Source organism: Panulirus ornatus, chromosome 45 (genome assembly GCF_036320965.1).
Source record: "Panulirus ornatus isolate Po-2019 chromosome 45, ASM3632096v1, whole genome shotgun sequence".
NCBI classification, from domain to species: domain Eukaryota; kingdom Metazoa; phylum Arthropoda; class Malacostraca; order Decapoda; family Palinuridae; genus Panulirus; species Panulirus ornatus.
This window is the reverse complement of record NC_092268.1, coordinates 5,416,371-5,439,491: the sequence shown is the minus strand read 5'-3', so window position 1 is coordinate 5,439,491 and position 23,121 is coordinate 5,416,371. Positions and strand designations below refer to the sequence as shown.

The 23,121-nt window shown below is 37.0% G+C and overlaps 1 protein-coding gene across 1 annotated transcript; it reads right to left on the bottom strand.

Moving 5' to 3' along the window:
- Positions 1-1,651: 1,651 nt before the first annotated feature.
- On the bottom strand, positions 1,652-16,218 carry LOC139762859 (uncharacterized). Its single transcript, XM_071688081.1, has 9 exons — positions 16,016-16,218; positions 14,467-14,616; positions 13,239-13,394; positions 12,169-12,303; positions 11,558-11,754; positions 10,790-10,862; positions 9,538-9,616; positions 8,247-8,382; positions 1,652-6,615 (listed from the first exon to the last, which is right to left on the bottom strand). Exons 1-9 carry the CDS (start codon positions 16,088-16,090, stop codon positions 5,310-5,312), a joined length of 2,307 nt encoding a protein of 768 aa, XP_071544182.1. The 5' UTR covers positions 16,091-16,218; the 3' UTR covers positions 1,652-5,309.
- Between the last annotated feature and the right edge of the window lie 6,903 nt (positions 16,219-23,121).

The following is a 23,121-nucleotide window of genomic DNA, read 5'->3' as shown; positions in this document are numbered from 1 at the left end:
CTAGTTGTTTCATGTATACATATGTAACTATAATTTTTTTATTCTCAACTTTATGTGGTGGCTTTGGTATGTATAGCATTTGGATAGAAATCAATTACACACATCGTCAGGTCATGCTCAGTTGTTATGAGTGAAACATGGACTTCTGTATGTATAAAGTGCTTTTTCCTCTTTTACGCTATGAACTAAGTGACACCAGCGTCTACATTCACATCTCCAAATACAATTGCTTCCATTGCATCTGATAGCCAATCAGCCCTTAAGCTCTTTATTAGAAGTATCCCTACTCATTTATACTACAGTCTAGTCCTCCTCTTAGTACTTGCACTGTACTACTGCATATCTTTTCAATTAATACCAACCCTCGTGTATTATACATCACCATAACATCATATAAAAACTTTCATCCATATACTTACACTTTTTTCACACCTCACAGATTCTCACATCATTTTTCATTTTATAAATCCTTCACACTGTACACATATTTTTCTTTTACACTGGATCTTTCAGCATACCTGCTTTTTTTCTCCTCCTGCCTGTTTCTCCTTTCATCTTCCACTTTTCCACTGTCATCTTTACTAAACTTTACTCTTAGATAGGTCCTTAAACTCATCCACTACTTCCAGTTCTTCAAGATGGAGTGTGATCTTCCTCTTGGGCTAATCCTGTATAAAAACTAGTCTGTTTTACTTTTATTCATAGTCACTTTCACTATCCTTATCTTATAAACATCATGATGGCCCATCATTCTTTTCGGCTTTCCCTCTGACTTAGCAAACAACACTGCCCTATCAACAGGAACAAGTAAAAGATGGATTTCTTTACAATGTGATGCTCTTCAGCGAGATTGTATTTTGATGATTCAACCTCAGTGTAGGTGACATTACCTTTTTTGCCCCAGGATCTCATCTTACAAGGTTCCTGCCACTTTCAGGAACCAAGTGGGACCACGAGTCAAGGGGTGGTGATGTGCACATTACTGTGTGAAGTGAATACAGGACGATTGAAGATTAAGTGTTTAGCATCTTCATTACAGAAGTTGCATCTTGCTCATGGGGATGGTGGTCTTTGGATATATTGATTTAGTGTTCGTAGTGTCGGAGATGAGATTATAGTTTCAGATGAGTGTAAATCTGGTGGAGACCAGGTCAGAAGGGAGGTTGCTGTTTATTTCATTTATGTAGACATGGATATGTTTTTAATCCTTTGCCAATAATGATAATGGCCATGGGGACTTCTAGTTTGTTAGTCATTTCTTTATATATGCATTAACATGAATACATTTTCTCAGTAATCCATGACCAATGATGGCAGTGGCCCTGGGTATCATATAGTACTGATTATTTTTTTCAAGTTCCGTTGTGGGCGGAGATATAATATATCCTTGTGATAAAATTCTGGTCATCAGGCAGGCATAAATGAGTAATATGGCAAATAAGAATGAAGCAGAAAGCTGGACACAAATGTCGATTATAGGCATGATAGAAACAGTTTCTGAAAGATTTGTTCTGTCAAGTTCGTCAAGTAACCAAGAACAAAGTACCCACGAAGAGAATGTTTCTTCTCTTGCCTCATTAAGTTCACTGTATGCCTGCTCAAAATTTTGTATAGCATGAAAGAAAACAGGATATAGGTAGATTAAGATTTTATTACTAAAAATTATATATAATTTATCATAATATGCTACATATTTGTAAGAGAATAAGTGAATATTTCACAGAATAATACAACTGACATTTGTATCCTGACACTGAACTAAATGAATCATCCACTTTGAGTTACAAAGCTGAACTCCACAGCCCATTGTTACAACAGCTACCAAGATGATGTGGCAGGCTTAACATTTTGATATGTTCTCTGTTATTTCAGAGGTCACCATGATCAGACTCATGATATGTGTGTAGAAGCATTTTATGAACTGCCTAGTAAACCTGAATCAGACAAGTATGTTTGACATGCTTGTCTACTGTATACACTGGTGTTGCCGTATATGCTAAAGATATGATGTACACACTGGTGTTGTTGTATATGCTAAAGGTATGAAAAGAGGAAGACACAGGAAGATGTCAGGAATATAATTGAATGATGATAGCATTTTATATATCTTCTACTAGTAAATGTTCCAGCTAACATGGGGTGGATCAAGTCAATGCGAGCATTAAATCATTTTTGGGAATTGAATTTGTAGGATAGTTTCTCAGCCTCACAAGCTGGCAAAGATTTGGGATGCCCGGTGCTCTAGAGTAGACTTGCTACCCCAGTATATGCATATCTTTAAAGTAACACAAGAATTATAAGTTTTTCTCAGTTACTTTTGAGGGGTGTTAGGAGAAAAATGCCTGTTACCATAAAATTATCGTGCAATGCTTTATTCTAAATAATGTTTTGATTAATGACAAATAATGAAATGCTCTTAAACTTCTAAATAATAAACCAGTATGCTTAGCCGGGATGAATTATTGTTGACAGAGTTGTAAAAGATGGTCACAGAAGCACTTGGAAATATGGGTATTGAGGAGCATGTAGTTTGGAATATTTGTTAGGACTGAAAAACTGAATGAGGACCTGGAAGAGAATTTAAGGCACTTTTATGAATGTCTTTACTAGAAAGGGTACCATTGAAGCTGTAGGACAACTGGAAAGTGATGAGAAATATACCAGAAAAGGTATTGTCAAAGCATAAGGAAACTGGAAAGAGATGAGAAATTCAGAGGGATTGAGTTAATATGGATGCAGCTTGCAATGCATTGACATTTTTGTTCCATTGTTGTATGAGGTATTTGCCATGTTCTGAACTTAAAGAGGATTAGACTATTTTAGTTTTTTTGCCTAGTTGATGGAGCTACTATCAGGACTGTTTTCCAGTCATGTTAGTTTTTGACATATTAAGAATTGTCCACTAGCTCACTTTGAAACTTTGGGTGATCTCATTGAAGTTTGTTCATGTTTGGTTCAAGATTCTCCTGAAGAATTGGCTCTCGAACATTGTACTCTTAATTCTCAATTCTCTTTTCAAGTTACAACGTCATGGAAGAAAGGCACTTTGATAACTAAAACTGTCGTGTTTGGAGAGCACACCCTTTGAAGATAATAGAGAAGTGTGCTTCTGAACTTCAAAAGCTTAATCTGTATCTTTCGTGCTATCAGGCCTCTTCAGTTTTTTTCTCTTTTATCAGAGTTTTACCCTCTCAGTCCAATTTGCACTCAGTGTACAGTTTCTGATAGTCATAATTATACTTTCTAAATATTCATACCCACTTTTGAAGGGTCCATTGCTTCCTCTTCTCTTAACAGGCATACATAGATGCTATGTGTTACCAGCACTTCTAACAGCCCATTGTAATATCCACAAGGCTCAGTTACTCAGAAAAAACTGTGATGGGAGCATGTTGCAGGTCCCCTGCCTTGCTATATATTTTAGATAAATGCAATTTTGTGGGGTCAGATGACAATAACAGCCAGCTTTCACATTTAAACATACCAGAAGACCTTGAAGAGTTATTCACTGCACCAGAGTTGCCTTCTGCCAGTGGCCTGTTATGGATGAGGCATAAAGTCTAAGATTCAGCAGTGGAGTTCACGTTCTGAAGCCTCTTTTACTTTGGCCATCCCGTTGAGGTAGTTCATGAAGGGATTGGGCATTAGAGAGATAGCTAGATGAAGAGTTATTCTGAATCTATTAAAGGAAGACAATATCCCAGCAAGAGAGAGGAAAATGATGAAATGGTCATTGGACTCACAGATGCTTTAAATAGCTGTGATGTACCAAGATGTATGTGCCTTAGTTTCAAGTCAAAGTTTTATGTCCATAATGCATAGGTTTAAAATGGCATATTGATATTCTTTTCTAATACCTCAACTTTAGCTAATATTCATTGGGCTGGAGAAGATAACTTTTTTAACACAGGACTGAAAGGGGTAAGGAAAACCCATCAGCTTTTCACCTAATGCCAGAGCTTATCATTCTTATCATCCCTTGGATTATGAACGTATAAAGCTATAAGCTAGATTGACCTGAATCGTGGTGTGAGTGTATCCAGGGGAATGTAATCGGACTCTGCATGCACAAGGTTGCACAGTGAGTGAAAAGTCTCCTTTGGAAAGGCTGTATCATTGGGAGTACATTTCCCTGCCACTGGAGCCTTTAGAAAGGTCCTGGTCGTACATGGATTCTTTCATAAAATTTGGTCTTTGCATAATTGTAAATAAAGTAAATGTACCATGGTGTTTCACTAAGTTTGTGGACTTCAGATTCTTTTTATGAAAAACTCATTATGCCAACGAAATATATGAATATCATGGGAAGTTTAAATGGCTCATAATGATAGTCTCTGAACTAGTGACTCGTACATCTAAATGTTTATTGGCTGAACCCTCTTGTCAAAAATTTACGTCAGTGAGACTGGTGTGACCATGTTATGATTTTGTATCTAGGCTTTGATGATTTGAGGGCTAGACATATAAAAAGGAAGAACTTTATGTAGAAATCTTAATGAAAGTATGTGTGTGTGTGTGTGTGTGGGAGTACTGGAATTAAGAAAGTAAATGGCAAGATTGACACTTAAATGAAGGGAATTTCAGAATATATGAGAGTCTTCTAATGAAATACAGGTGCCATATGGATGAATGCCAGAAACAACTTTATATCTGCCATCCTTTATAGAGATCAGTAGCAGAATTATATATTATTCTTCACAAGAATAATTATGTAATAACATTCATGCTTTCAAAAGTGCATGAAAGTCAGACACTTACAACCAACCAACTACAAAACTTGAATTAGGTTTTAAATTTAAGATATATTTATGTTTATACATTGAAATCAACTGTACATTAAGCCTCCTATCACTAATCCATCTTTGGTTTTCTTAGTCCTTATATGAATAATTTCAAAATTAATTAAACATTATCTAATATCCCACATTCCACCCCAGTAGAAAATTGCATGCAAACTGTGATACAGACACAAACACTTATTTTCATACACATATAATGATCATCCTCATTTTTTCTTATGCTGTTCTTGCCTTTTCAAACGTACGTACTTGTCCAGTGTTCTCCATTTACTCCTGCTCACATCTACCTTTTATACATTCATACTGTTTTTCTCCATCCCATCTTGCCTTATTCTATTAACTCCACAATTTTTCCCTCTCTTCTCCATCATAGTTGAATCCATGCTATTAACCATTTACTGCAGTACCAAACATTACATTAAACTGCACTGTTATTTATGAAAACATACTTATGCAGATTGGTAACTTTGTCATATTTCTTCCATCATCAGTTAAACTCAATTCACCGAGTTAGGTGCAGTTCGTCCCATTAGTGAGGGTGGCAGCAGTGGCTTTATCTAATAAATCTTGTAAAGCAGATGACAACTCTGTCTCAGGTGAACTGTCTTTTCGCCATAAGTTAAAGCCGTCCTTCCTTCCAGCTCCCTTAGCTTTCAGATCTTTTGTGGGACTCCCTTTAATCTTCAGCATTTTGCCTTTGCCAAAATCATTCTGCCATTCTTGCAAAGCTACATCTAAGTTGTCATTATCGCTATCATAATCACTAATATTAAGGTCAAAACTACTGTCATCATCTCTTTCATCTACATCCTTCACCTGTCTAGCTGAAGGTTCAACTTCATCGACTAGGTCAGTACCTTCTGCAGTGTCGTCCTCTAAATGGGTAATATTCTCTTCATTGTTGCTGAAATTTGATGTACCATTTACATCATTACCTGATTTGCTTGCATTATCTGGCACATTGTTTACCAGCTGTTTTCTCCTGAGCTGAACTTCTCTTATATATGAATCTAACTGATCAATCGGTATTATTTCTTCCAGATCATCTTCAGGATTAACATAAGGTGCCATTTTTTTGTCAAGAGTATTGTGCACGTTTGTTTCTTTGGTGGATGCACAATTAAGTCCTAGCAATTCCCTCCTCCCAGTTTTACCTCCTTTCACCGATTTTATTATTCCTTTAGATTTACTAGTACTCTTATCACTGTGTGCGGAATCATCCTGAGGTATAATGAGTTTTTCACAGTCATCCACAGATTCATTAACATGCATAACTTGTCTGTCACTTTTGTTAGACTGTACTTTCTCCTCAACACTGAATACCTTTTTTTCATAATCACTTTTGGTTTGGACTAAAGCATTTTTGTTGGAAGTCACTGAAGTGCTATCTTTTAAACTACTGTTTGAAGCTTGTAGTTTTATTTTGCTGTATGGAATGTTTGATGTGTCTTTGCTGTTCCTTCTCAAAATTAACCCATTTTCATTAGAACTATTTTTCAGATTATCACTCACTTTACTATCTTCACTGCCCTCATCAAGATCTTTGTCATCTTTCACGCCCTCCCCTGGCTCCTTTCTGGGACTGAGAGCATTTACAAATCTTTCTAGACGAGGGTCCTGTGTGATGTCTTCATTGTACTTTGTAATGGGTCCTGCTGGAGGAGTGTAGCCATCCATTAGGCCGAGGGAGGCCAGTTGTAATCCTGGAGTTTCAGCTCCTGTGCTCTTTATTACATTCTCAACCACCTTTGTATCCTCAGGACTTCCAATGGTGGATAATCTTCTCTCCAGCTCTGCTACTCGGGTCACCAAAACCCTGTTGAGAATAGATCGATTTATTAAGTTTAACTTTTCCCAGTACAGTACATGCTGCTTATATAATAGCCTACCTTTGAACTCCAGTGCCACATGCATAGTGTTGTAATACCTTTCCTATTAATCTACCACCAGCAATATATATATGGTCTTGGTGAATATTTAATAAGGCATATCATTTCAAATAGGGACTAATTCGAGGCTGCGGATGAGTGTAGAAACAGTATTTAACAGTGAAGTTCATTAAGGATGAAAGCAGAAAAGCTGAAGCCGAAAGTCATTCTATGCCTATATTCTTCCCACTCACAAGAGGTCTCATGACATCCCTCGTTTTCCACCTTTACATGACTACTACTCAACTTTGGCTTTCCCATTACTCTTTGTACTAACCATTACTGGCTTTCCTATTACTATTTGTCCTAACCATTACTCCCTAATACCCAAACTCATCAAGATATATGAATTCTTCATTCAAACTAATGTCACACTTTTGAAAATGAGAACTTTGATCCTAATTGCCAAAATGCTATTCTTAAATGCACTCTCAGACAGACCAAACATTCTTGCCAGCTTTTTCCAATTTACCTGACGGAACAGTATATATATATAGTGACAGTTTTAGGAACCATTCTGTTTACTGTTGATTTATCTATATAATATGAACACTATCTCATTCTTATCTCATGCAGTGACCTTTATGCAAATCTGTAATAACAGCTTTTACTGTGAATATTCAAGAAATTTCACTAAGGTCCATTTAGTTATTAAAGTCATCTGTATAACTTTCCTTTATGTTCCAACATTGTTTTCCACTAACCCTACCCACTAGAAATAGGATTTTATCATGACCACTTATGGCTGTAATCATCTGTGTGAAGCTTAATGAATTTCTATACCAAACTGGACTACCTCAAACTTCAAAAAATTTATTCTTTCCTATAATTCTGTCATATGAAATCAATACATGCAATAACTGGTTACAATTATTATCTGTAAAACTTACATGTAAGCGTACTATTCAAAAAAGTAACAATTTCATTCGCCTTCACAGAGGGACAGTTCCTTATCTCCACATTTACATTACATCATCACCATATGAGTGTCACATACATACAACTCAGCTATTATTATCACTTTCTAATCTTTTCTTATAACCTATGTACAACCCACTTTTCAACCAGTACTTGATATATTTCAGATTAGAAATTAAAGCCAAGAACACTAACAACATGTTTAAGCTTACAGGATTTAGATTAGATATAAGACTGATGACAACTGCATAAATTCATCGGTAGGCTGATCAGGATTTCGTGTGTGTGTGTATGTGCACTCGGGTTGCCCTCTGCCAGTGGCCTGTTAAAGATGAGGCACTGAAGGCTAAGAAGCAGCACTGGAGTTCACCAGTTACGGAGGCTTTTGCTGTGGCCACTCCCTTCAGAGAGATTCGTGGAGGGAATGGGCATCAGAGATAGTGTCAGTTTTCAACTGTAGAAATGCAAGGGATCAGTAGCATGCAAAATGTCTGGATGAAAGCTAAAGAGGTTGGTAGCATTAGACAGGAGTTGGAACTGGCTTGTTTCATTCAGGTAATGAAATATTGAACATAAATTCAGCAATAGTATAGTAACTCACTTGTTGGCAGAGCGCTGAGTCCGTAATGCCCGTGAACGCTGGTTAAGAGCATCAACAAGAGCCACACACAAGGATTTCAGATCACTTTCTGCTGCTCCTCCCACCTCTCCACGGTAGTCGTGCAGCAACTCGCACACTGGCCATACACAAAATTGTATTAATTTTAAGAAGGATCTTTTTTAATACCTTCAGAATTACTACTAATGTTAGAATTTACCAGATTTTAAAAATCTGCGAATAATTTGGTCTGCTTCCTGTAATAATACTGAATAATATATAAATACAGGTAGCTTCTAAAATCACAAAAACATTAGTCCAGTCCATTCGAAATTAGCACCAACATGGCTCATAAGTTTCCAGAGCTGCTGCTTTGTTTACAATGTACTATTGAAATATTTGTGTATTTTTTTGTCTGAACTTGCAATATTAAAGTTCCATCTTTTTTTCATTTACTTGTGTGATATTCTCACAAATTCTGGCATTATAAGGGCATCCAACAAACATCTAAGTGAAAGTAGTAGGTGTATGTGAAGAAAAGCATATTGTGCTCACCATTATGAATCAGGAAAAACACTTTGCGAGTGCTAAAGATGCTGCATAACTGAAAAATTGAGGTTTACCTTTACATAGATAGTATATTCAAAGATTCATAAATCTGTTATTTAACCTGTAAAATTTTCGTAATGAAAAAGATGAAAAATGCGTATCTTGATTTCCATGTTAAAGACTGCTTATTAGTCGATGGTTTATTCATTCTGGTTAAATCACCCTCAACCCTTACTTAAGAATCAGATAAAACTTAACAAAAGTAGAAAGTATTACAAATTGATCTCTAATCAACAATATAATAATTATTATGGATAACCCTGCTTGGAAATGAGGATGTAACTCAAACATTATATGTATTGTATGTATCATAACTGTGACCTCTTGCAACAATTAAGAAAGGTGTGATTCATAAATCAGAATATATAGAACAGACGCAAATTGTATTTGTTATTGATGGGAGACCACCTGTGAGGTTATCAAGAATTCTTCTCGTAGCAACTTAGGGAAAAAAGAGATCCCTTTATCATATATAGTATATACATCTCTGTGTATTGCAGGAATAAAGTGAAAATGATTATAGGACATTTAATATGCACTTTATCTGATGAAGCAAAGTATATGGAGAGAAAAAAAAAACAACGCTAGTGAGTGTTAAATATGCAGAGAGAGAGAGAGAGATGTACAACAGAATCATTGACTCAATATCCCTCTGCTAATTACAAAAAGATAATCAAAGTACTACCTTGCTGAGGCGTTACAATGAGGTTTTCCGAAGTGCCTAGCTTGAGTGATCCCTGAGAACGACACTTCTCTAGTGCAGCCTTATGGGAGTGGAGAAGAAAAATGAAATTGATAAAGTTTCATGGGTCAGAGGTCTCTTGATTATGGTCCTCTGTTAACTTACAAGAAATTCCATCACCAATGGTTTCATGAAACTAAACAGTATCTGTTACTTCTTAAACATATTTACATGGTGTGATCAATTCAACAGTCATCTGTTTTGCCATTAAAGGTAATGCAGTAGCCATATACAAAATGGCTGCACTGGCACATCATGCTAACCAACAAACCATTGTGTCTTAATACCCTCTGTTTATGGTAAGTTAGATTACATAGCACAGTCATCTATTGCAGCGAATCTTGAATTTATCACTTAGTAACAGTTTCTTAAGTATAGTTTGTACATGTTTCTATGGATTCTAAAATGTAGTTTGTGAAGCTGATCCATGCAACTTGCAATTACTTTGCTGATATTGCAAAACAAGGATTCATGTGTGTTTATGGAAGCAATTCAACACTGGGAAGTTGATTCTCTTGATTGAAGTAAAGATCTGTGAATATGTCACATTACCAAAACGAGTTAAGAACACAGGAAAAACTATTTCTTCCAACAGAAAAGGCCAGTGAAGAAGGGTGAGAGTGACCATATTCCTTTGAAATAATACATATGTATAATCTCAATCATGCATCATGGTTCACCCACCATCCTTTCTTAAAAGCAGGAACCCCATCTGTGACCAATTGTTTGCAAGTATCCCTATATTGTCATGTCATGGATTCTGAGCCGTACACAAGTCATGTGAACAGTAATGTCCTTATATTGTCATGTCATGGATTCTGAGCTGTACACAAGCATGTGAACAGTCGTAGCTCATTGGTAGAAAAACAAATATTACTCAACAGGAAGTAAAAGAGAGTGCAAAAGGGCTGTAGTCTTAATGATGCAGCCCTGCCAAAGTCAACTTTTCATACGCAGTGTAAGCTCTAACAGGCAGAGCCCAGTAACACCCCTCTGATATCAACTTGTTCATACAAACATGGTTTGGGGTAAATATGGTTGAAGAACATTGTGAAAATATTTTATGCTATAAATATATGAAAAAAGGCCATGGTACATGCACATAATTCCTTGAAAATAGAAAACTTTGTTTTAGATATGTCATCTTCAAACATTAAGTAATACTAAGAAATGCTGTAATTTACCATTACTGTACCTTGTACTTTGATGCATTGCTCTTAGCTAAAACCTTCTCTTCTTCTGTTTGTTTTAATCGCTGCTGCAGGTATCTGTAACATGCATTAAATACGGTATTAAGATAATACTCTTCAAGCTCGACAAATTCACAGTTCTCTCTAACCTGTAGACATACCTGTTATCTAGACACATTCTGAAGTGTCAGGATTACAATGCCAGTACTTAGTTTTGATTGTTTTCCATACGGTGTTTCTTTTGAGTAGGATCATTACTATATAAAGCATCCTCCTCAAGCATAACAGGATCCTATTGACATATGGGGCTAGCATATTCAGTCATGTTGAATTTGTGTCTACTGTGAGAAATAACGGAAAACTAAATTCCAACCTACATGTAAGATATCATTATTAAACCTCTTTTTGAAGACAAATCTTACATTTCACATCGCTGTAATTAGGAAAGTCTATTCTGATCCTCTTATTCAGTGAATGCAAAACGTGCCACAAAAGCAATGCCATTGCAGAATGAGTGAGCACCTCTAATGAAAATTACTTAAGGTCATAGGGAAGTAGTCACTGACTATTGATAGTTCATGCACTAGCCATCAATGGGGTTATAAGCTGTGTAAGAAGACAGGATTACACACACACACTACAAATGCTGCCTGGGCTCCCTAAGCTATACGATTTTATGAACTAGGGTCCAGGCAGCACATCCTGGGGAACTTTACGCCAATACTGGAGATGAGATACCACAGAAAGAGGGAAAGAAATTTATTATTGCTGACCTGTTCTCAGTAATAACAGCATCAAGATCTATGATGCGTTTTGGAGGGTTTGTTGTGGAGGCAGGTGAAGTGTTGGAGAGAACAGTGTTGAGAATGTAGTTGAGGCGGTGGAGTTTGTGATAGGATGCATCTAGCTCCCTCACTAACTCTTCCCGTTCCTCTACCAGACCTCGCACATCCCCCTCTAAAGCCTGACTCTGAAAATGTAACATCAATTAAAAAGTCTTGACAGACAGAATAAGGATCATATTTAACCCTAAAATGGCTGCCAACATTCTAAAATGTTGCATTTCTTAACTGGACTGAACCTTCCGAGCATCAAAGAGGATACCTTCACAAAGAAGGTGAGATTTTAAAAAAACTGATGTAGTTCTAGCAAATAAACAAGCAAATGTTTTTAGTAATCTTCTGTGAGATTAATGAAATCATGATATTTTAAGTGGACATAAAGGATGATATTCCAAAGGAGGTTTTCCAACATTGTATTAAAGATGGGTTTATCCTAAAATAGAAGTGTCCCATTTTAGCATGGGATTCTGGGTTTGGATTAATTGTCACCTTTAAAAGCCAATCTGTAAATTTCAGTGGATTTCACAAATTCTCTAACTAACTTTTGCATTGAGTTCCTCCATTTGTGAAATGAACTGCTCTCGTTCCTGATGAGCCAACTGACTCATGGTGGTGTGCACATGGCTTCTTCGCCGACCCTCACTACCTCGTGACCGTTGGATTTCCTCACGCAGAACCTTAGGAGTAAGGAAAGAAGCTATAACACATGACAAATATGGGTCAGAAAAAAATGCTTTATACTTCAGGCATGATATTCACAAGTGTGACACTCATGTCATCCCATAATTATAAAGTAATATACCTACACAATGTATTACCTGCAATGCATGTATATTAATACATAAATGTAGCTGTTTTGGTTACCCTAGTGCCAAAGTGTGATGTCTTCACTTCAAATTTTTTCCCTAAAGCTTTGGCAATTAAATGTAAATGTTGTGTATCACCAGACCCCTGAAATGCCACAAGCACCTGTCATGTATGTATGTACATTAACTTACATTCCTGTCCCAGGAACTCCTATGGGAATGTTGCAATGCTTAGGTAGCCAGCCACAGTCACTGGGTAGGACTACAGGTCACAAAATGTGGTGATGTGATTTCATTTTTGTGGGGTGAATATAGGACAACCAAGAAGTAAGCGTTCAGTGTCTTTAGTTCAGGAGTAATGTGTAAAGCATTACAGGTCTTGTGAATATGGTGAACTGGTATTAATAATATAATGCTGTACAACATCGGAGAGATGTTATTTGCCTGGACCCAGTCGGGCTCTGGGGGTAAAGACCTACAGAGACTGCGAGTGGTATCCTCATGGAGGTATGTGTGTGTGTGTACTGGTCATATCACAAATTCCCTAGTAGTCAGTTGGTGAAAGCAAAATCAACAAACCAACTTGGTAACATTTATCTCTATATGCAATGTACAACTTGGCAGTACTGACCTAAGAAGTGACTATATAATCACCAACCAAGGGTTGTACCCTAGTTTCTGTACTCTGTATATCTGAAGTGTTACATTTTCTGCACAAAAAGTGACTTAGAGATAGATTTTACTCCTTAAAGATGTAGGGCACTGCATCGGCAAAACTAGGCATAAAAATTCGTAACCTTTCTTACCTTGATATCAGCCTGAGCATCATGCAGCTTACAACGCAATTCAGTGGCATCTTGCCGTAGCATTTTGTTTTCCTCTTTGGACTGTGATAACAGCTGTGCAAGAGTACCATCTGATCCACTTAACATTGCTGATCTACAAGGATCAGAGTATGCTGGCTGTGGACAAATATGAAACATCAAGATATAGATCATATGTATGTAAGAAATTGTACATAATTCTCAGCCTCTAGACTCGCTATCTTCTTGCATATTTGTTTCTACCTTTACACAATTTACAAAAAAGACTTCAAAGATTTGCCTTTGTTCTGCCTTAACTATTTATAACAAAAATACCCTAATGTCTGAGAGATAACCTAACCTAGAATCCTTACCATTTGGACACAATTTCAGATTTTTAGAAGAGAGTCAATTTTTGGGGATTGTTGGTTATCAACCCTGTCTAGCAAATGTCCAAAAATTACAAAGGCTATATTCTAGAGATGAGTCTTTCTATATTATGGATCTTTATAATGAAGCGTCCATGCCATACCCAAATTTGCCTAATAAGTAACAAGGTTTCTTTGAATATATGTTTACATCTTATTCTGGATTTTGAATGCAAATAAAGTACAGAAGAGCAATATATATATTTGAGCCTCCCCTATTCTAACATCTCACCCATCTTTGTTGTCTTTTCTAGTCCTTACCCAAGCCTAAAACTTTGTTTTATATTGTACCAATGTACCCAGTGATCCCAAGTCACTCTGGTTTACATCCAACTAGTAGCCACACAGATCCATGTCTTGGCTCCATACATATCAAAAATGCATTGGATTAGCAACTCACAATAACCTACACTCTTGAGGTCCTACCTCGTAAATATTCTTTTGTATTACAGTCTTTTAAACTTGTAAATACTGCAAGCATTTACAGTAATTTAGCAAATCTAGTGTTCAGAAATTAAATTTTGCGATGTATACTATATATGGATACACATATGGCTGCACTATATAGATTATTTGAAATAAGAATAGATGTAAGGATATTAAGTTTCTGCTGAAGAGTGGTAATGTTTTCTTTCCCCAGCAGTTTAGTTTCTACTGCATGAACAGGTATTTATTAATATGATCTTACAAGTACAATCAGAATTACATTTAAAGAAACAGAAAGCACTGAGTGGTAAAGAGTGATACAGATAATACTCCAGGACAAGAAGTACCTAGTGAGAATTGAAATATACGTATTTCACCTTCGAGACAGTAGAGGATGACCTGTGTAATGTTCCTTGTTCTGCTAATGTGCGAAATTTATCTCGTTCCCTCTGACATTCCTGTAGTTCTGCACGGAGAATCCCCACAGCTGCACTCTTACTCTCCACTGCACGCCGTAAAACACCCACCTGTTAGTAAGGGAAAAAAATCTTTAATTTTTCTCCAAACATGATCAGGTATTGTCTAACTGCCCTTTTTTTCAGTGTCTACATAAGTAGCAGAGTTAAGAATGGATGATATTTTTGTTGCAAGATAAGCCAACATTTTTATTTATCAATTCTTTTTTTAAATGTTAACCAAAACAGCATGAACAACTGAATGCTCTAATCTATGTCATAAAGTGTTGTGATACCGTGTGTGCATCTATGTGCAAAGAGTGCAGAATGACTGAGTGGTAGGTCCTTAGTGCGGTGCTTATAGTGTTGTAGTGATGGGTGACGTTCAGAGTTTAGGTGGTACAGTTTGACTTGGATTTGTCTATAACTGTGGTTTCTGTTGGATGGAATTCAAGGCCGAGTTGGAACGTCAGTCGTTTAGTACTTTTCGGGTTATTTCAATATGTATGGTTGGTCAGTTTTATATTTGTTGAAGGTCAGGGGATCTATGAGTTAAGTGAAGGTGAGGCAGGGTAAGCTTTTCATTTCTGCTTTGGGGTTAGTGGTTACTTATGGAGTGGTTCAGGTGGGTGGGGTCGAATGCTGTTACACAGAAGTGAGAGTCAACTGTTAAGTTGCGACTTTATTAGATGTATATTTGTTTCACTGTGAAGGTGTTGAGTGTCTGTGGTTGTCAGGCAGCCAATGATTGTTTTCAACATACTATTTTTTTGTTTGTAAATTTGTTATATTTTCTTTTGAGAGGGTAGGAAAACCTGGCAGGTAAGGCATAGCCTAAAGTAAAGCAGACAAATTGTTTGTATCGGATGCTGAGGGATTCTTTTTATTGTTCAAATGTGGTTTCAGTTACTATGCTGAAAGGGATTTAGTTTGTGTGTTGCTTTTACAGTGATGTTACTGGTGTCGGAAGCGAATGTTGTGTGTGTCAAATGTGATGCCCTGATCGATTGGTGTTTCGCCCAGTAGGGAAGACTGTCTCCATTCTAGGTGACTGGAGGGGGTGAGAGCTGGAGTCATGTCAGTCTGGGGTTAAAAAAAAAAGTTGGACTGAAGACTCGTGTGTAGATACAGACATTGTGCTCTGGGTGGGCCATTGCTCCTAACTGTGTGAGGTAGTGTTGCGTGTCTGATGTTACTACTGTGATATCAAGGGTGTTGTGATATGATTGTGAGGTCGTCTACAGGTGAAATGACCATAGTGAGGTCTGCCTGAGGTAATGGGAGGTCATGAAGGAATACCTGCGAAAAAAAAACCCATCTATCCTAATAAACTATATAATAGTTTTATATCACATATAAAAGGATTAAATAAAGCACCACATTAAGCTCTGCTAAGTTTATAAGTTCGTAAAGACTTGCCATTCACCCGATCACAGTAGGAGCGGAAATGGTTCGCTATCTTGTCACTTACTTCATTTCGAAGGTTTTCCAGCTCTTCCTCGGGAGTGATTATCTGCAGCTGACGTGACCTCGTCCTTCCGCTCATATTTTCTCTAAGTTGCCTTTGAGTTCACATAAAGCTTCTCTATCGCCAAATATCAAGAAATATCTCTCCCACTGTGCAGTATGTTGGTCACCTCTTATCGGCTGTTGACATCTGCCAGCTGGTGCGTCGTCTGCTACGATAACCCCCAGGGATCAGTAGTATAATACAAGCTACCCTTTGTATAAAGATAAAATTAATAATTCATAATAGTCCAATATAAACTATTTACCTTTAATGTAAGTTAGATATGCTCCAAATAAAAATGTAGAGGGTAAAAAGTTATTTATAAGCCTATTCTAACAATTCAAGGGTAATTAAGAGAATTGACACTTGTATAAATAATTCAAAAGGAAATAACACCACGTGACAGCTCATAAGTGAATTAACTGACGTATTTAATGTAGTCATATTTACTTTATCTCCGGTTGAATATGCATTATTCAATTTGAAATGGTTTTATGTTTTGTTCGTATGGTACAATCTCCACTAATATTTTGCATCTCATGAACATTAGAGAGGAAGAATAAAGTATATCCTGCATGAATGGCTGAAAAATACTTTGGTAAAAGTCTGAATTTATTTCCTAAAGAGGACATATGGCGTACTTAGAGAGCGGGGTACGTCTATTACTGTATACAGGCGTCAAAAAATAGTTACAGTACTATTTCAATCCATTGACAATGTCTTCTCACACTGGCATCACCATTATCTTTCTCCAATGATATATGAATCTTTCATTAAAGACGCAGACGGGAAATTAGGCTTAGCTTGTCATATTGTAATTAGTCAAAGTGATTTTAACAATTATATGCCATTTTCTAACCCTCCTGTAAAGTATGTTATTTCTAACTTATGAGAGCTTTAAACTTTGAAGAAATGAAATGTCATCTAATTTCATCATATTCTTTATTATAAATGTGATCCAGAAACCTCTCGACTATTTTTTTTATAAATAGAAAGAGTCAAGATGCGTGAGCCATGGCAACAAGATAAGTGGATCACCGTCAGCACGTCATGCGTAATATATTCTTTTAATTTAAATTGAAGACATAAATAATATAATAAAGAATATAAAATTCTTGATAAAATAAAATAAATTAAATTATTATTGTTCCAGAAATATAATATTCTTCTAATTTTAAGAAAATATTATATATTTAATAAATATTTGATCATGTAAAAGCTAAAAGTTCAATGTTGTCAAGAGGTAAAGCAAGGGGTTGTACGAACGCGCCTTCATACCGCCTTCGTGTCTCCACCAACCAAAAACGCAAATTTGGTGTCTCTCCACTGCTGACTGACTGACAGCAGTCACGTCTTAAGTGGCGCTGGTGGTTACAGCTGAACGATGAAGGCTTATTAAGACGACGCAGGGCAATTATGGACGGCAAAGAGATGCTCATTGGCTGGTTCTCCGTCGTGGCCTCCGTCAGCCTGGTGGTGATCTTCGTGGCCTTCGGTAAGGCTAATGAGGGAGAGGTTGAGTGGGGTTATGGGGGGGGGGGGATGTTGGAGACCCATCGTCTGAGGGGGTGAGGGGTCGTGTTGTGAGGGGTGAGTCACCTGAGGAGTCGTGTTGTGAGTGGTGAGTCACCTGAAGGTTGTGTTGTAACGGTGTTGAGTCACCAGAGGGTCACCTGAGGGGTCGTGTTGTGAGTGGTGAGTCACCTGAAGGGTCGTGTTGCAAGGGGTGTCACCAGAGGATCGTGTTGCAACGGTGTTGAGTCACCTAAGGGGTCGTGTTGAGTGGTGAGTCACCTGAGGGGTCGTGTTGCAAGTGGTGAGTCACCTGAAGGGTCATGTTGAGTCACCTGAAGGGTCATGTTGAGTCACCTGAAAGGATCGTGTTGCAAGTGTTGAGTCACCTGAAGGGTCATGTTGCAAGTGGTGAGTCACCTGAAAGGGTCGTGTTGCAAGTGTTGTCACCTGAAGGGCCGTGTTGAGTGGTGAGTCACTGGAGGGGTCGTGTTGCAAGTGTGGTGAGTCACCTGAAGGGTCGTGTTGCAACGGTGTTGAGTCACCAGAGGGTTGTGTTGTGAGTGGTGAGTCACCTGAGGGGTTGTGTTGTGAGTGTTGAGCCACCAGAGGGTAGCATTGTAACGGTGTTGAGTCACTGAAGGGTCGTGTTGTAACGGTGTTGAGTCACTGAAGGGTCGTGTTGTAACGGTGTTGAGTCACCAGAGAGTCGTGTTAAAACAGTTGAGTCACCCAAGTGTTATTTTGCGGTGATGAGTTACCAAAGGGTTGTAAATCCAAGAAAGGAGCGCATTGAATGTAAAAGAATCATGTTTATCTGGAATGTGCTGTATTTTGGTAAAGATAATCATGAATAGATTAATAAGTATTTATCAATAGCATTGACAAACTTTTAGATAAAGCGAGATGTGCCCGTGAAGTTTAATGAAGATGGGGGGTAAATTACCTGTTTTTTCATGCATCAAAATTAGTATTCATAACCCTGACCACTGTCAGGTCGTTTAGATTGAAAAAGAAAGTATAGTAAATGTGTGGTTTAGCTCCACATTGTTATTAGCTTTGGATGATATTCGATTTTGCTGTGTACCTTTGTGTCATGTTGAGTGAATGCAGGAACAGTTACAGTTAAGAGCTCTATGTTTTATTGCTGTTAAGGTGTTTAGAGATGGTGGGAGGTTAGGGGCGTTTAACATCCAGAGATTATGGACATTTTCTTATAGCTCATAGGACACCATTTTGGAGAGAAACAATTTTCCATTATTCTGAGCACATATTTTTTCGTATAGCTCAGTTGTTTATTTATACATGACTAGGGTAATAGATTGAAAGCTGATTTTTTTTATGTGTGTGCTTGGAGAAATGAAATGATGCTATTTTTCAGTTACTGATGTCTAGTAATTGGAATTCATTTGGCATTTCCTCTCAGGATGGTATGTGGTATGGTGGTTGTTTTTGTCAAGATTCAAGTTTATCCGTGAACTTCTGGGGAATCATCAGGAGACTAGTCCATCGGTTGAAGAGCTGAGACAAGCACGATTACGTACATCACGCAAAGTGCGACGGGACTGACATTTCTGCAGATATGCTGTTCTGTCACAGTTCATCAATGGCTCTCTTGGTTTGTGAAAATATTCATCTTCCAAAGTTTTCCATAGCTTGTTTTTTTAGTTTAGTTTTTTGTGGAGTGTTAAACAGAATGATGAATATACCTGTTAGTTATTATTTTGCTGCTGTTACTTTGAAAATCATGTGAGTGTGTGTGTGTGTGTGTGTGTATGTTTGTGTGTATTATATGTTTAGTTCACTTAATGTGATTAACTATGTGGGAATTTTCTTCAGAGTACGGGAAAAGTCAGATTAATCTGTTTCTGGTTTTCCTTTTATTCTACACATCAGTCTGGACTTGTCCAAATCTACTTATTATTTATTGTATGTTAAGAGTTTAGTTATAAGACCTTTTCACCCCTAGATAGAACCTAAACTGTCTTGTGAGTTGCTAAGTAGAGGATTCACTTTTCAAGCATCTGTAGTCACCTTTATTTTCAATGTTGGAAGTCCCTCGATGTGTTTCCCAGTGACTTCTTTTTCTTTGGTATTGGAAATTCAGAAAAAAATAATCCATCCCCTCACTGTATTCTTATAAAGCAGAGCATTTGCACTAAATTTCTCAGGATAAATTCTTATTCAAGGATCATACTTTAAGGAAAATTTGTATTATCATTAATTTCATTATTGTGAAAGATCAGTCATATATCATGAGTGCTTAAAGCTATTGAAAGGATTAGTAGGGATGTAATATTTAATGATATCAATAAATTAAAGGAAGGAATGAGGAGCAATTGATAAACTTAGAAAGTTTTGTAATTGATAATGAAATTGGAAAAGGGGTGCTGGGGTAACAGCAGTACCTTTTCTGAAGGGGTTCTGGAGTAACACCAGTGCCTTTTTGAAGGGGTCCTGGCATAACATGAGTACTTTTTCAGAAGGGGTCCTGAGGAAACACCAGTGCCTTTTCGTAAGGGATCTTTTTTTTCATACATGTTTGCCTTTTTCTAGACAGCAGTTTTGAATACTAATGTTCTAAGCTAGTTTCCCCAGCCATAAGCAGAAAATTGTTGTATGTATCAAACCTAAGTTTTATCATCTTGCCAAAATGCTGTGGCTGAGTGAGAATTTGCTGTATTTTTTATGTGATCATTTGCCTCACAGGTTCTTTTAGTGGACTTTAGAATTAAGGCTGATGTTTGATACACCATCTGTAAAAAAAAGAATTGTAAGTTGGATGCTTGGTAGACTTATGTATCTGTTGATGGTTTCCTCAGAATCTAAGGTAATAAATTATTTATTTTTCAGGAGTGGCTGTAATGTGTGTGACTTTACCAAGCGGTAGAAGAATGGAAACGTCTATTCTCAACCAACCTTTCGTCTGGTTTATCACTGAGATGGATTGTTTTTCTTTCTTCATTTACAGTTTTAATTAGTAACTCAGGAACACAGTTGTATTAAGAACATAACTCAGTCATTTTATGAAGTCTTTTGTCATAATATTAAGTGAGGTTATCCTATGAGAATCATAGCATGTTCAGAAGTTTAAACATATCTGTGATTTCATTAAAAGATGTATTTTTGAGTAGCCTGTAGGGTGTCATCTTGAGTATATGTATATTACATGCAGAGTAAGGTAATGATATATCTAATTTCGTGTGATGATAGCTGAAAATATGTAAATAAGCCTTTTTTATATTTATAAATAGGTCACATTTAAAGATTTTTGAATTGTGATTGGTTAAATTAATTAAATGGTACATGAGAGCCTGTCTCCCGACATGGCAACTTGTCTGGCATTTTATGGTTTGTGCTAAAGTTGTACAGTTGATTAATTTTTGCTCTCTGCTCTCTGTAAAGTATTTATGGAAACATGTAAAGTTTCTGTATGATAATGCTGTATACAGAAGAATTAGTACAACTTATCCTCTGTGCATTATAGTAAGGAAATGAGCACAGCTTAGAAAAATGGTGAAATGAGCACTCATGTGGAATGGTTGATGAACATGGAGTAGACTTTGTCAGATATTATATACTTGTTCCTTTGTATATATTGTATAACATGAAATTCATATACAGTAATTATGATGTGGTAATTATGCATTAGTTTATGATTGTGATACATCTAATAGGAAACTGATCATATTTTTGTACCTTTTCCAACAAACAAGGCAATTTGAATGGATCCTACAGGAGTATGGATGGTATGTGGGGTATGTGATGATGTAATTTTTTATCTTTTTATATCTGGCATAATCAGTACACTTCATATGAATAATGTATATTCAATATGAAGAGATATTATCATGATTGGTATTTTTAGTTGCATTTGTACGTGTATGCTCGTGCTCACCGGTGATTTATTTTGTGGAAAGAATATACTTGAGAATAAAAAGTAAATTCTGGCTATAAATTACCTATTCAGCAAAAAAGAAGTTGATAAACATGGTAGAAGCAGAGCTGGCTTTACCAGTAAATGCATCAAAAAATGTAAGAAGCACTTTTATAATTTTGGAAGTTTCATGTTTCACTTTAAAACACTTAACATGGGTTGATGATAAGAAACAAGATGGTAAGTGATTGTTGATTATGGGTTAGATCAGAAGTTTTTGGCTTTTAATCATGAATGAAAAGGAAGACTGCATGTGATAGGGTCACCATTTACCTAAACAAGATTGCCTTGGGTGCAGGCAGCTTGGTTGCATCTTCCTACAACAGTCACTGAGAATCTGTGTTTTTGGATGGAGTGTTGGATGAATAGCAAGCTTGATGCCGTTGGATATTCTTTGAATGAGCAACATGAATATATCCCATGAGTGGGAACAAAGCTGAGTAGTAGTGGAATCTTTGGAATGAAGCCAAAGGTGTGTGATCAGGGCTGATTCATGGTGTTGCTAGTTATGCAAGGGAAAGCATAGGATACTTAATAGATGATGAGTGTTATGACAATTGGTTTATTTTAGGTATGAGAACAATTGTTTATGTATTTTGTAATGACAGAAGAGGTGTTTAAGGTTGCCTGAATACTGTAACTTATCTATTTTTCTTCATTCTGTTTAACTTTTTATAAAGAAGCTTTAAACGCATAACCCTAACATTAACCAACACGCCTTCTGTTTTATCTTTCCAATATTTCTTTTTTTTTTTTTTTTTTTCAAACTATTCGCCATTTCCCGCGTTAGCGAGGTAGCGTTAAGAACAGAGAACTGGGCCACTGAGGGAATATCCTCACCTGGCCCCCTTCTCTGTTCCTTCTTTTGGAAAATTAAACTATATATATATTTGCTATTTCGTGTGTGAGTGAGTTGGTGCCAATTACAAAAAATGAGCCATGAAAGGAAAATTTTCTGACTTGGCTCCTTCCTCTATTCCTTTTCTTGGATGAAAAGGGATGATGTCCAGTGTCCCCTGCTACTGCCATTCATAGTTATCTTTTTCTACTGACAGGAGATATGTGGACAGCTCCTAGTGAGATAGAAGGACATAAAGGTATAAGCAAAACTAAACTTCTTTGTGAAACAATAGACTGGCATGGAAAAGTGAATATGATAAAAGTTATGCTGTCAGGTGGCAATGGTCTTCGCCCTGTCAGATTGTCTGTGGATGTTGGTTAATGTGATATGATTAAACAAGTAACAATTTCAGTTGAAAGTCCTCGTCAGCATTCAGCAATCTTTCATGCACACTGTTGAGGAAAAGAATTCCAAATTTATATTGCTATAACTAAATATGCTCCCTATCTTAACCAATCCATGCAACATACCCTTTTATAGTATTCTCTAGGTTTTTCACTAATACTTGCTAAACTGCCCCAATTTGATCAAAAGTGTCTGTGTCTCTGATGCCTGTTCCCATCTGGAACTCCCTCAAGAGAGTGGCTTCAGCAATAGAGTCTCCATAGGTGGTGAACTCCAATGCTGCATCTTTGTCTTTATTGCCTCGCCCTTAACAGGCCACTGGCAGAGGGCAACTCTAGTAACTCTACTGCTTACTGCTCCTGCCTAATATTC